At 33.8% G+C, this 13733-nt stretch overlaps 1 protein-coding gene across 4 annotated transcripts in view; it reads right to left on the bottom strand.

The window, feature by feature from the left end:
* Positions 1–13733, bottom strand: part of SHPRH (SNF2 histone linker PHD RING helicase) — a 126191-nt gene that overhangs the window by 92577 nt on the left and 19881 nt on the right. For all 4 annotated transcript variants that reach the window (XM_082405429.1, XM_082405427.1, XM_082405430.1 and 1 more), the window contains exons 8-14: positions 12892–13148; positions 10753–11412; positions 9213–9464; positions 8311–8389; positions 6263–6426; positions 5889–6145; positions 4608–4729 (exon numbers count right to left, since the gene is read on the bottom strand). In XM_082405429.1, coding sequence (XP_082261555.1) covers positions 4608–4729; positions 5889–6145; positions 6263–6426; positions 8311–8389; positions 9213–9464; positions 10753–11412; positions 12892–13148 — 1791 coding nt within the window. The remainder of the gene's footprint in view (positions 1–4607; positions 4730–5888; positions 6146–6262; positions 6427–8310; positions 8390–9212; positions 9465–10752; positions 11413–12891; positions 13149–13733) is intronic.

Raw genomic sequence — 13733 nt, 5'->3', positions numbered from 1 at the left:
TACATATGATGGTGTTAATGCATAATATAAAACGCTTGCAGAAAAATGATCATTTCTCAGATATGAGGCTAGATTTTAATGACCTGACAATATTTTAAACAGCATATTCATTATTCCTGTATTTTTTAAGACCAAGCACACGTATTTATTATCTGTGATAGTCACTTATTCTGTGGATTTTTATCACAATTATTCCACTCAACTAATTTGGGACTGTGAGAAGCTGGTATTAGATACTAATTATTAGATAATTTCCCAATTTTTGCCTATTTCCAGGTTGAAAGAAAGGAAAGTATGTTTCAAAAAATGTTTTCTATTAAAAGTTGCCTTACTTAGTCTTTCACTATGGATTGTAAAGCACAGATCATTTTCGATTTTAGACTGATGCCTGGAATACTACATAGTCACAGGCACACAGCAGCTGAGATGGCACTGATGAGGATGGTGATGATTAAGAATTACTAGAGAAAATCCAAACTTGCCAACACTGCTAGCTAAATTGAAACATAAATTTTTCTGGGTAACTGATTTATTTAAGGTCTTAATAGGTAAATGAGAAAAATGGTAAATTTTCTCCATAACTGTGCATCCAAGTAGACTAACAGATTAGTATCTTTGTGGGAAGGTTGAAGGAACTGGAATTTATCATGAAATGCCTTTCCAGCTCTAACACTATGATGAGCTAACGCCACAGATTTTGTGAGGAATATAGAAATAAAGAAGCATCTGTACATCCTAAATTATCAAAAGTGCTTAAAACTGTACATTACTTCACCATTATGAAATACTAACATGATGTCAAGGACTATAGCCTACTTAGTTTTAGAAAGACTAAAATCAAATTATCTAAACCAAAGCTATTAGAGGTTTAAAAGTAGCTTTATAAAAAGGTACACTTACATCAGTAATTTCCTCATTATTATAAGAAAACTCCTAAGAATCACTATGGTATAAAAGGTAGAAAACTGTACAATCTCTCACTACATTACAAGTACAATAAATTGAAATAGTTGTTGAAAAGAGCACTTAGTGATTCACTGAAGTTGCAAAAAAAGTAACACTTGATTTAAGATAGCCAGAAAAGTTATCATGAAAAAGTCTAGAATAAACTTATGCAAAGAATGAATGATTTTTGCAAAGAATGAAAGGTAGAGGCACTGAATTAATTCCAGGTTTACTGTAAAAGTAAGTTGAGATAATGGAAATGAAGCTAATGAGTAAATAAAGTAACAGAAAACTGATTGTACAGTTTTACATTCTCATCAGCAGTGCATGAAGGAGAATTCCAGTTGTTTCCACATCCTCACCAGCATTTTATCTGTTTAAGCCATTCTAATGAGGGCATAGTGGTATCCCTGGTGTTTAAATTTTACATATACCCAGTGACTAATGATGAATATTTTCATGTGCTTTTTGCCATCTCTACATATTTATTGAAGTCTGTTTGAACATTTTGACTATTTTCATTAGGCTGTCTTCTTCTTATTGGTTTTTATTAGTTTTTTATGTTCTAGGTACAAGTTCTTACTCAGATAGGTGATTATTCTCTTGACAGTGCCCTCAAGAGTAGAGGTTGTTAATTTTGATGAAGTCAAATTTATCAGTTTTTTCTTCTTTTATGCATTGTCCTTTTGGTGTCATATCTAAGAAATCTTTGCCTAATTTCAAATCACAAACATTTTATCCTTTGTTTTCTTCTAAAAGATTTACAGTTTTTTTTTTTTCTTAACTTCATGGTTGGATTCTATTTTACTTTGAACTTTTATTTACACTTGTAAATGTTCAGTTTTTAAAAAGTATGCATACATACAAAAATAACAAAGGCACATTAAAATCAGAATACACTAGAACTCACAAATAAACTCAAGTTTGTTCCTTGACAAAAAACAACCCAGACACTGTTCTAGATTCTGGGGACACAGCACTGAATAGAATCACTCCAAAATCCTGTCTTCAAGGAGTGACTTCATCCCTGGAAATTCCTCTGGATGAGAGATGTCCTGGCAGGGGATCTGGCCTGAGTACTGAAATTTCACATTATATAGCACCCTCTTTTTTATTTTTTGAACATATTAAAGTTTTATTGATCTCACACATATTTTCACACTTACCAAAGCATACAAAACACCTATGTATATATAATGTCTACATAGTCAAGAAGGTCGAAGCTTGATGATTCACTCTTATCACTTTCTAGATAAACACTCCTTTAATACCAGCAAAAATAAAAACATACTGATTGAAGCATCCATAATTCCTGAGATGCTCCTAGAAAATTAGTAGTTATTAGCTATTGCTGAATGATACATTCTAGCATGATAAAAATGTACACAGTAGGAGAGGTCTATTATAACACATGGGGTAGTACATTTCCAAGATTTTGAATCAACCAAATGTTTTTTGAAATAGAATGAAAGTGAAAAGAGGCCCTCCTATAGTGCCTAATATAACTGTGAAAACACAATGTAGGGGGAAATGTAAGAAAACAGAAAGAGACTGCTTAATTCCTTTCAAACAGAAAATGAATTGCTGAGGCAGTTCTCACCATCTTATTTATATATCGGACTGCTCGCAAATCATGTCACCCACCAGGAAGCAATGCATCAGAAAGAGTGCAACAGTGTCACAATCCCGAAGAAGGGGAGAGAGGTGCAGCCGAATGACAAAAAGGCACCATCAACTCAAAAAAATGCAAACGGTTTTATGGATAAATATCATATAAAAGCATCACATGGGAGTCAGAAACTAGTTTCAGAAACTGCCTACAGGCCAAAACAAAAGATGCTTATAAAAAGGACTCACATTTTGTGAACTGAAACTTGGTATTTCTTGAATACCAGAGATTTAGAGATGGTCAACTACCATATCTGTGAGATAAGCAACTAGCTTCTCATCCTCCTCCCCACCAAGAAGCAAACAGAACAAAACAAAACCTGGCCCTGTTTTCTATTTAAAGAACACATTTTTTTCTTTAAGACATACAACTGTCTGTGGAAATGTTTGTGAGGGAATACAGACTTCCCGTTTTACTTTGGAATGTAACTTTCAATCAGTCCTTGGTTACTGTTGTCTTTAAAGAGCCACTTCCTACAGAAGAAGCATTAACTACTGAAGTCCGAAGCACACAGTAGCTTTTCCTAAGGTTATAGTTGTCTATGATTTTAAAAGAAAGAACCTATATATTTCTTTTTTTAAAAATGTAATCAATCAATATTTTTCTTATTGAAGTATAGTTGATTTACAATATACATTTCTTTATAAAAATGCTTATAAAAGTTTTATGGTTTTAATTTCAGTTTAACATCCTCTTTATTTTGAACTGTTTATATAGTGCAAGGTTAAAGTTGAACTTTTTGAATATGGATAACTAATTGTGCCAGTACCACTTACTGAAAACACTAACCTTTCTCCACTGAAATGCCTTTGCGTCTTTGTTGAAAAATCAACTGATGATAAATAAGTGGGACTAGTTCTGGACTCTGTTCTGTTCCATTGGTCTACTTGCCTATCTTTATGCCAGTATTATACCGTCTTGATTATTATAGCTTTAAAATAAGTGTTGATTCAGGTAAATCTTCCAACTATTTTGTTCTTTTCCAAACTTGTTTTGACTATTCTAGGTGAATTTTAGAATCAGCTTGTCAACTTCTATAAACAGCCTGCTAAAATTTTTGTTTGGGAAAATTCTGATTGCATTGACTCTGTATATCAATTTGAGATGAATCAGCATCTTAATAATATTAAGTCTTCTGATCCATGAACATGGTATAACTAGGTATTCTTTAATTTCTCTCAGCAATATTTGTACTTCTCAATGTTTTTGTGATTTTTGTATGGGTCTTGTACATCTTTTTTCCAAGTTGATGTCAAAGTATTTCATATTTTTTTTGATACTACTATGAATGGTATTGTTATAATTTCTTATTGTTCATTCCCAGTATATAGGAATAAAATAAATTTTTATATATTCATCTTGTCTTATGCAACCTTGCAAAACTCATTTATTTGCTCTAGTAGTTTTCCTACATAGACAATCACATTGCAGCAAATAAAGATAATTTTATTTTTTTCCTATTCAATCTGATTAATTGTTTGTCTTCCTCTATTAAGAATTTAAGGTCCACAAGATCAGAGACTACTTTATTTTACTGTATTATTTTTAGTGCCTAGATCATACCCAGCACACAGCAGACATTCTAATATTTGTTGGGAGAATGAATTTATAAACACTATTACTTTGTAAATCAATGATCAATATTCACTTGAATGTGTCAAATTTTAACCATTCTTCTATTTCTAGGCATTTTGGTTGTTTCAATTGTTCACTACTATAGACTAAGATCAATAATTTATTGCCAAATCTTTGTTCACATTATAATTTCCCTAAAAAAACTTCTAAAAGTGGAAATGTTTGGTGAAAGCATATGTAAACTTTGAAGGTTTTTGAAGTGTTCTGTATAACTGCTCTTCATTAAGCTGAACCTATTTAAATTACGATTAGTACCATGTGAAAGTGTCTTTCTTGGGAAACTTTGATTTCTACTATAACTAATCTTCCTTATTAAGTGTTTAGAAGAACCAGAGATAACAAAGCAATCACCTTCTACCTTTAATGATGTGGATGCCTGCTAAGCCATTGAGGGCACAAACTAGCTGCCGATGTGCTTCTTCACATTCAGTTCCACATTTCTTCTGCAGGGATGTCAGCAGTTCCTCCATTGTCATGGTGCTAAAAGAAAAGGGAGATTGTTCAGAACTAGAAAGAATCCTAAGTTAGAGTATTATATTACATAAGATCAAGAGTACCAGACTCTTACAGAGTCTTTATGATCTTCAGTATCTTTCTGTTTACCCCCATTTTCACCATTATCACTTTTAGCTTGATTACCTCTTACTATTCTAGCAAGCATTCTTCTGATCCCATCATTCTTTAACTTTCTCTCATTTCAGTCAGTGAAGACCAGAACTAGGAAAATCTTCCTAAAGTACAAAGTACACATGATATATTAGAAACAGTATGGGTATGAGAATGTAACACTGAATCTGCATCCTAGCACTAAACTTAATTAACCTCTAAGAGCCTGATTTTTTTTAATCTGTAAAGAAAATGAATATTCTCCAAGGATCAGCTCAAATGCCATTTCCACCAGAAGGCTGTCTAACATTAACTACTTTATATAGAAATTACTGTCATACTCTAATTGTCCATAGCAATTCATATATACCTCTTGTGAAATACATCATGTTTGCCTTACGTTATAAAGATCTATAATCTTTGTCAGCTCCTTTATTTGTCTATAAACTGCTTAAAGGCAAGGACAAAAGTCAAATTCCTCTTTATGTTTCTTACAGCACCTGAAAGGGTATCTTTTTAATATCAAGTGCTAAAAAAAAGGCCAGTTCTTGAGTCACAGTCTGATGAACAAAAAAGTTTCTGGGACAATAGAGTATTGTGGGCATAAATAACCTTAATGTATTAGAAAGGAATAATCAAAGAATATAGCTAGCACGACTATAAAGAAAATATTTAATGGTAATCTAATTCATCTAATTCCTGATGTGGGAACCAAAAAATATAATGCAAAAAGAACAAAAGCCTTTCATATCTGGGGTGCACCAGAAAACAACCCCCCCCCCAAAAAAACAACAAAACCCTACAATAGTTCTAATTTTAAAGAAATGTTCAAAACCATGAAAATAATTTTGATGTGATTCTCCTTCACAAATGGGGTTCCATATCAAAGAAAAATCACCACACTGCTTTAAAAATAGCTGACAACTCAGTTATAATACCCTGAATGAAACTGTGGGCTAGGAAGCTAATTGCTTAAATATTGTCTATTACTACTGTATTACCAATTGCAGTATAAGAAAATTGGTAATAAAACCTTTTCTGGAGTGGCAAGAACTCCCCACGAACAGCCTGTGGGTGGCAGCAGGCCTGCCTGAGCCTCAGCAATGGATACAGGATGGAGGTGACAGTCCTTCTGTCCAGGCTGCTGAGCTTCAAAGCCCAGTCAGAAATCTTCCTGAGTTTTACTACTGCATCCTGGCAGCACACTTCATGTTGACGGTGATAGAAATGTCTTTCCACTGGAGAAAAGTGGAGCCAGTGGATTTCTTCTGTCTGAGGGGGTATCTGGATCTATACAGAGGAGAAAAAAGAAGATTTCACCTGGAAATTTAACTTTCTACCAAAATTCTGCTTTTCTTCTTTTTTTTTTCCTAATACCCTTAATCAATAAAAACTTATCCTACTGACTTGGTCAATCACATCTTTCTTTGCAGACCTCCACAGTATCTTGGCAATAAAGCTGTAGAGGAGCTGAGGATTCTTCTTGCAGTAAGGACGATAGAGAAGTCGAACCCACCAGTGTTTGACACAGTAAGGTTCAATACCAAGAAAGACCACTAACCCAAAAAGATCTGAAAAGAAAGAAAAAAAGCACACTGAGAATACAGACGGTGCCCAACTTACAATGGTTCGACTTACAATTTTTTGACTTTACCATGGTGCAAAAACGAATGTTGTTAATTAATAAATCATCAAATCTGATTTATCTCTATCAGTCTAGCATAGTGGATCTCAACTGAGGTGGAGGTGGAGGGGTGCAATTTTGCCCACTGGAGACATTTGGCCATGTCTGGAGACATTTGTGGGTGTCACAATTGCAAGAATGCTACAAGCATCTAGAGGGTAAAAGCTCAATATCCAAAATGCCCAGAACAGCTCCCCCCAAAAATGAATTATCTGTCCCTAAACATCAATGGGGCTAAGGTGGAGAAACCCTGGTCTAACACAAAAAGAAAAAAAATGAGACTTCTACTTCCAAATACAACATAGTAAGTCACGTCAGGCTAACATTCCCATTGCAACAACTACAAAAAGAACAGATATATTACAAGAGTCATAGTATTAAAGATATCAGCGAATCATGGAAGCAAAGATGAAAGATAAACTAAATTTCTAGAAATTTGGGAAAGGCTATTTTTTAAGGTAATTTGGGCATGAGAAAACTTTTGGGGGTGATTATGCTGGTTGCGGAAATAAACTCACAGGTAAATACATATGTCAAAAATTTATAAATTTTACATTTTAAATATTTACAGTTTCATTATATGTCATTTATACCTCAATAAAGGTGTTTAAAAAAATTAATAAAAAATTTGTTGAATGGTGACAAGTGCTCAAAACACCTGCCAACATCTTATTCAACCAAAATAAACTAACTGCCCAGGGAACTGAGGAATTATTGCTCATATTTTTTCAATATTAAAATTAGAAAAAAAGTAACTTTGATAGTCATTTTCTTTTTTCTATACCTTCTCAGCTAACTTTTGAGCTGAATGATATCTTATTAACACCTAAATATCATAATTGGGCAGTTTCCAATGTAACAGCAGACCACTAAATTTGGCCTTTTAATTAGTCTGATATTATTCTATAACTATGTTTCACAATGTAACTTACTAAAATTACACAGGTATTTAAATATATACCTAAAATCTTCCTAAAAAATATTTTTCCCCTAAAAATAATCATCAAAAAAAAAATTGTTTTTCACGTCATTGTAATGGATGTTGATATTTTTATTTTAGCAGAATGATAAGTTATTCTGCTAGAAACAAACAATATATGAAAATTTGAATTTTCAGAATGATAAATTTTGAGGATGAATATTTGCCACAGGACTCCAAGAATATTTATATTTTATAATTTAACCACATTTTAATGACAGCTTTTCAGGAAATTTATTATGTAAAACAACACATACTTAAACTTTTAGTTTTAAATATTTGCAACTTGAACAAAAGTTTTAAAAATGCAGTCTATGTTCTATGGAAAAAATAAGTTATATGAATGAGATTAATGTAGAAGCATGAGTTATACTGTGTGAGCGGGAGGTCCTTATTTTTATAGACACGGCCAAGTGAAATTAATTCCTTTTTCCTCTCTCTCTGGCTCTTTCCCTCTTTCTTTCTTGTCAGGTTCTTCCTGTTTTCTACTCACCATTTGGAACTTTGAGTTCAAGTCAGGCCTATGTCTACACTGTTCAAGCTTGCACAGTAACTGCTCAAATTAGGACAATGGGACTACTCACCATATATCTATCCTCATATATACAAACAAAAATCACTTGATTCCATTTAAAAAGGTAAGTGTTTGAAACTATTAGGAGTCAAATATAAATACATATATATTCACTTAAGTAAGGATTTTAGCCAAAGGTAAACATAAAATACTTCTTGTTCAAAAAAATTAAGCTTTTCAAATACATGCAATAAATATGTGAGAAAACCATACATTACCCTCCAATCCTCTCTGTACTGGAGTGCCACTGATGCACCAGCGGTTAATCCCACTTAAGCGCTGAGCCATTTCTGCAGCCTGATGGGAGAGAAATATGAAATAAAAAAGAAAAGAAAAAAGACACAGGAAAAACTCAAAAGTCAGGAATATGTTTACTTATGAAAATAGCCCATGACAAGCTATGTTTCAGGTCAGATGCATCTGCTCTTATCAAACACTTATCACACTCAATATTGAATGTCATATTCAACAGGCTATCTTCTAGTACAGTGGTTCTCATTAGCAGGAGGCTGCCATGTGTCCTTCCAAAGAGGAAAGGTAGTTCAAGTATGTGTAGAATGAAAATACCCCCTGAATGACTGATACATTCCCTAGACCACCCCATCCTCCAGATGTGAACCACCATGCTAATAGACATGATTTATAAATTCAATTCAGGTTACAGACTGACCAATGAAGACAGAATAAAGACATACAACAAAGTCTGAATAAAAATTCTGTCCTCTAAAGTAGTATTTTTCTATTACCATTTGGTCTCTCTGATCAAAAAAACTGCCAAAGTTATCAGAGGCTATATGATGAGCCTTCCACATAGCAGAAATGCTTATAAAAGTCCCTAAATACTTTGATCTGCATCACACAAAAACTGCCATCTTATTCAAATATACATGTGCATTGCATTTAGAGCAATGATTCACAGATTACCAAAATAATTCCTAAGGATTATATAGTTCATACACAGAGAAAAGCAAATGTTGAGTGTTCAAAGGCAAACTTTTGGCCAATGTCAATGCTGTGGGTTAACTACACTTAAACTATTAAATTTTCTATGAACAGTCTCCTCCAATCCCTTTCCCTTTTCTCTTCCCCAGTCCTCAGAAGGTTCTGCAGAAATTCTCACTTTTACAGTAGGACATTCAACCATCTGAGCTTCATCAAGGCAAATCCTCCACCACTCCACAGCTACGAGGGGGCTGGGAATGGCCATATAGCGCTTCTGGTTCCTTAAGCGACGTCCATCCTCACTATTGCTGTGTGGGATATCTACATAGTTTAGTTCTGAACGAAGGACATCGTAAGTAATGATGACTATATCCTGTTCTGCCAAAAAATGAGGCTGTAAAAAACCATCTTTCTTCACTCCTTGATATACCTAGGAAATAATCAGCATAGACATAGTTATTGCAGAAAGGCACATCAAAGATACTGAAATAGTCATTTATTTATACACTTACTGAGCCCTTTCTATTTGTTTAGAACCAAACATGCTATAAGATACATCCTATACCTGTCTAGAGAAAGATGCATTTTAGTGTGTAAGACTAATAACATAAGTAATGTGAATGGAACGGTAAATGTGAAGTAAATGTGAAGGCTCACAGTGGAAAGACCAATTCTATGGCTAAGAAGGTAAATTCAGAGAGGAATTCAAATTTGTGGTAGATCTTGAAGTACATTTAGGAGTCCTCACAGGTGGAGAAAAAGGGAAAAGGACTTACAGGTAGGTGGGCAGATGGAATAGCTTGTACAAAAGCACAATGGTGTGAAAAAGTAGAACAATAAGAACTATTATTTACTGAATGCCTTTTATATTTCAGACACCATGCAAAGTTTTATCTCCTACTTTCAACAACAATCCTGTTAGTTGTTATTATTTCTATCCCACACATAAGAAACATGAAGTGACTTGCTCCAAACTGGTAGAGTCAAGATTCAAACCAAGGTTTGCCTACCCTACAGAACAGAGCTCCTCAATGGCAAAGATGGTGTTTTACATATTACTGTATTCTCCATGCCTATCATAGTGGCTGAAATCTAGAAAACATACATAACATTTGTGTGGAAAGAAGAACAAAGAGAGTAAAGAAAACTAACAGTAGTGAACAACAACATTAAATGACCACTTACTATGTGCCAGCACTTTATCAAATCATTTAATCTTCACAAAAAGTCTGTGAGGGGGTACTATTTTCAGAACTTAGCACAATTCCTGGCACATAATAGGTACTCAATAAATATCTGTTGAATGAGTAAATCCTTATTTTACAGATGGGGTAACTGAGGCTTCAGAGGAAGATTCTGGAGCTAAAAGTTGAAAGATCATACAAGTTCATACTATTACACAATGCTGCCTTTGAATTGCATTTCTCTCAGAGTATAAACGCTTATACAAAGACTTTTTCATTTATATGATCAAGATTTTTTTCAAAAGCTTTCATCTTTCCACCCAAAGTGCTTTAACTTCTGATGTCAGAAAAGAATAAACAGTCTACGGTTCTATTTCTTACTCTCAATTTCCTCTTCAAGTTCTGATTTAATATTATTATTATCTCACTAAGTTAATTTTTGGGATAAAAAACAAAGTGACAAAGATTATAAAAATTATCATGGAGTGAAAATTTACATTTTCCTATCCCTTTAAAGAGTCCAAACTACCTTACCAAGACCCGAAGAGATGATGACCTCACATGTCTGTTGATTTCATCCACCCATTGATGACAGATGGAACTAGGGGAGATGATCAGAGTTGCTCTTGTTGATACTGGCTCCATCGCAACAAGGCAGTGGGGGCAGTAGAAAGGTTTAATCTTCAGATTCTTCTCTTCATAATTCACACATTTTGCGTGCTGCCACAAGTGGCATTTCAGGCACTGAACACGAGGCTTACGGTCTACCTGGTCAACTTCACCACATATGCACTCAAAGTGATAATCGGAGGAATTATAGGGACCCATGATATTAGAATGTGGCATGTCATGACCAACAGGATTTAGAGATTCAGCTTGGTCCTTTGCTGCATGTTTTTGCTTGACTTCAAAGACACATGTACTTTCAGATGTGGTAACATCAGTAACTGCAGAGTCACCGGCAGCTGGACAGAGATCCTGTGAGTTGAGGTTGATGTTAAGCTGACTTTTTTCCTTTTTTGTGGATGGAACAGGCTTTTTCCTCAATTTACTACGATTTCTCCTGGCCTTATAGTAATAATAGTAAGGATCATCATCATCATCAGAGGTGTTTGATGGCAAGTATTCAGAATCTGTGTCCTTGCTCCCTGGTTTTCTGGATTCTTTCTGAATTTTCCTTGGACTCCCCACAGCCTATGAAAAATACTATTTATTTAATTTATTTCAACAGAGTGACATATCTGAAATGAAATGCCCAACTTCATGTGCTTTACATAAAAATCTAGTAGCCAGTCTTTGTTACCCCTTCCCTGAGGAGAATCACTCTTGATCAGTGGCTTTCAAGTTGCTCTAAGAACTCCCCTCCCTGATTTTCCCTCCAAAAGCAAAAGAAAGCTCTACTGCCGTATCATTAAGATTTGGAGTGAACAAAAATTAGAAAGATAAAGGGAGCTACTAATTTTGACATCAACTTCTTATAATTTACAATCTGCCTAAATCAATAAAAGACTGGTAGTTTATAATACATAAATATACAAACTAGGGCAATTATAAAAATACCAAGTATTAAAATATAGCATTTAAACAAAGTGAAAATTAATCTACTAGTTACTGCAATTAGCAAATAAGTTCCTTCTTTCTTTCTCCTTTCTAACTGTGTACCCTCCTGCAATTATTTATTAAATGCCAATTCTGTGCCAGGCATCATGTTAGATGCTGGGGATATATATATGAGGAATATTTAGCTCCTGGTCTCAAAGGGGTCTGTTGGAAAAGACAGAACAGTAATAAATAAAATGATGCTATAGGAATGCATAAGAGGGTTATATAACAGAGAGGGGCTGTGATGGGGCGGTAGGTGCCAGCAATAGCTTCCTAGAAGTGATGTCACAGTCAAGGTTGAACAGAGGAATGAATGACATTAACATGGAATGACTGGCATTAACTGAAGGAGATTTTCTTTTTTGGGTAGCAGAAGGATTATTAAAAGCACAGAAGTTCATTGCAGTCTTCTAACCTAGCTGGGGAGAAAATGGTGGAGACTCCCTGCTCTAGGAAATGAACTTTTTGGTCTGCCATTTCTTTCACAGTAGCTAAGCTGGTAACTCTACATTTTGAATTGTTGTCATTAGTCTTTTCTTGAGTTATGTTTGCCAATTTGTAACTATTTTCTTAAAGGCAAACTGAACTTATTGGCCACAAAGCAGCAGTTTTATAACAAAATATAAACATTTTATAAGGTGATGACATGGGAAAAATAAAAACTTATGTAAAAGATTCATTGTATATAAAGAGCTATGCAAATGTAAGGTATCAATATTTTTATAAAGTATGGAACATGCTTTTTTAACTGCTGACAACAACATGAGGGTAAGAAAAGTTATCTTAAATTATAATATGCTTAACAAACTAATTTTATAATTCACTCAATAAATATTTATTGAGTACCTGACATATGTCACGCACTCTTCTCCAGGCTTAATGGTGACCAAGATAAAGTTGCTACTCTGATGGAACTTATATTCAGGAAGTAGAAAACATACGTCACAGCCGTAAGCGTTTTTCCTAATGTTTGTTTTTTTATCATCAGACTGTAAGAGCTTCAGACAGGTGGGGTCTGTCAACTTATTCTGTAAAGCATCACATAAAACTACTTAATAAATGCTCTGTTACCTGCTTTTTTGTTTTATCATGTATATCCTCTTCTTTGTAATTCTTTCCCAGTGTAAAAGTACCAGAAAAACCATGGCCTTTGATCTGTCTCACAAGACCTTCAAAAATTAAACATTTCAGCATCCTTTTCAGAAGACTCCTGTTCCGTTGAACATCATATCTATATATAGAACTGACATACTTGTAGATGGAAAGAATGGAAACTCCTTTTTTTCCATTCATTTCTTTAACAGCTGTCAGGATCATCACACGAGTAGCTAAATGCAAAAGGATATGCTAACTCAGTCAAAACAATTAAAATGAAAAGAAAAGAAAACTCAGTTAATCTTAATGTGTACCGAGGACCAAGTTAAGAAGAAAATAAATCAAAGATTTATTAAAGATATGTTGTCTGTACATCATCATTTTGAAGAATATGTAATAAAAGTTTATCTCAATAATTAAGAAATAAATTACTGTGATGGAATAATTTAAGGAAGAATTACATTAATTTGCTAATCTTACAAATCAACTATCATTTAAAACTATATATAAAAAAAAAAACTTCTCACAGTTATTTACATAAATGCTACCATTAGCAAGGGAAACATTCATTTGCTAGCAGAATTTGAAGTAGCTACTCTTTATCAAAGCCTGGTTTAAACTGTAAGCTAAAGAAATTTAAATGTAACAAATTAAGCAAAAAACTGTCTGGACCAAGTCAAACCAAAGAATAAACGTTTATTTTTGTTAAGATAATATGCCTTGTAATTGAACTTTTATGCAAAGTATAAATAACTGTAGAAACAATTATTCATAACAATTACAAGATATCTCTATATAATGATTATAAGAACTAGAAC

This window comes from Balaenoptera borealis (assembly GCF_965194805.1).
Source record: "Balaenoptera borealis genome assembly, chromosome: 9".
Lineage (NCBI taxonomy): Eukaryota > Metazoa > Chordata > Mammalia > Artiodactyla > Balaenopteridae > Balaenoptera > Balaenoptera borealis.
The sequence above is the reverse complement of the archived record's forward strand: the minus strand, read 5'-3'. Positions and strand labels throughout refer to the sequence as shown.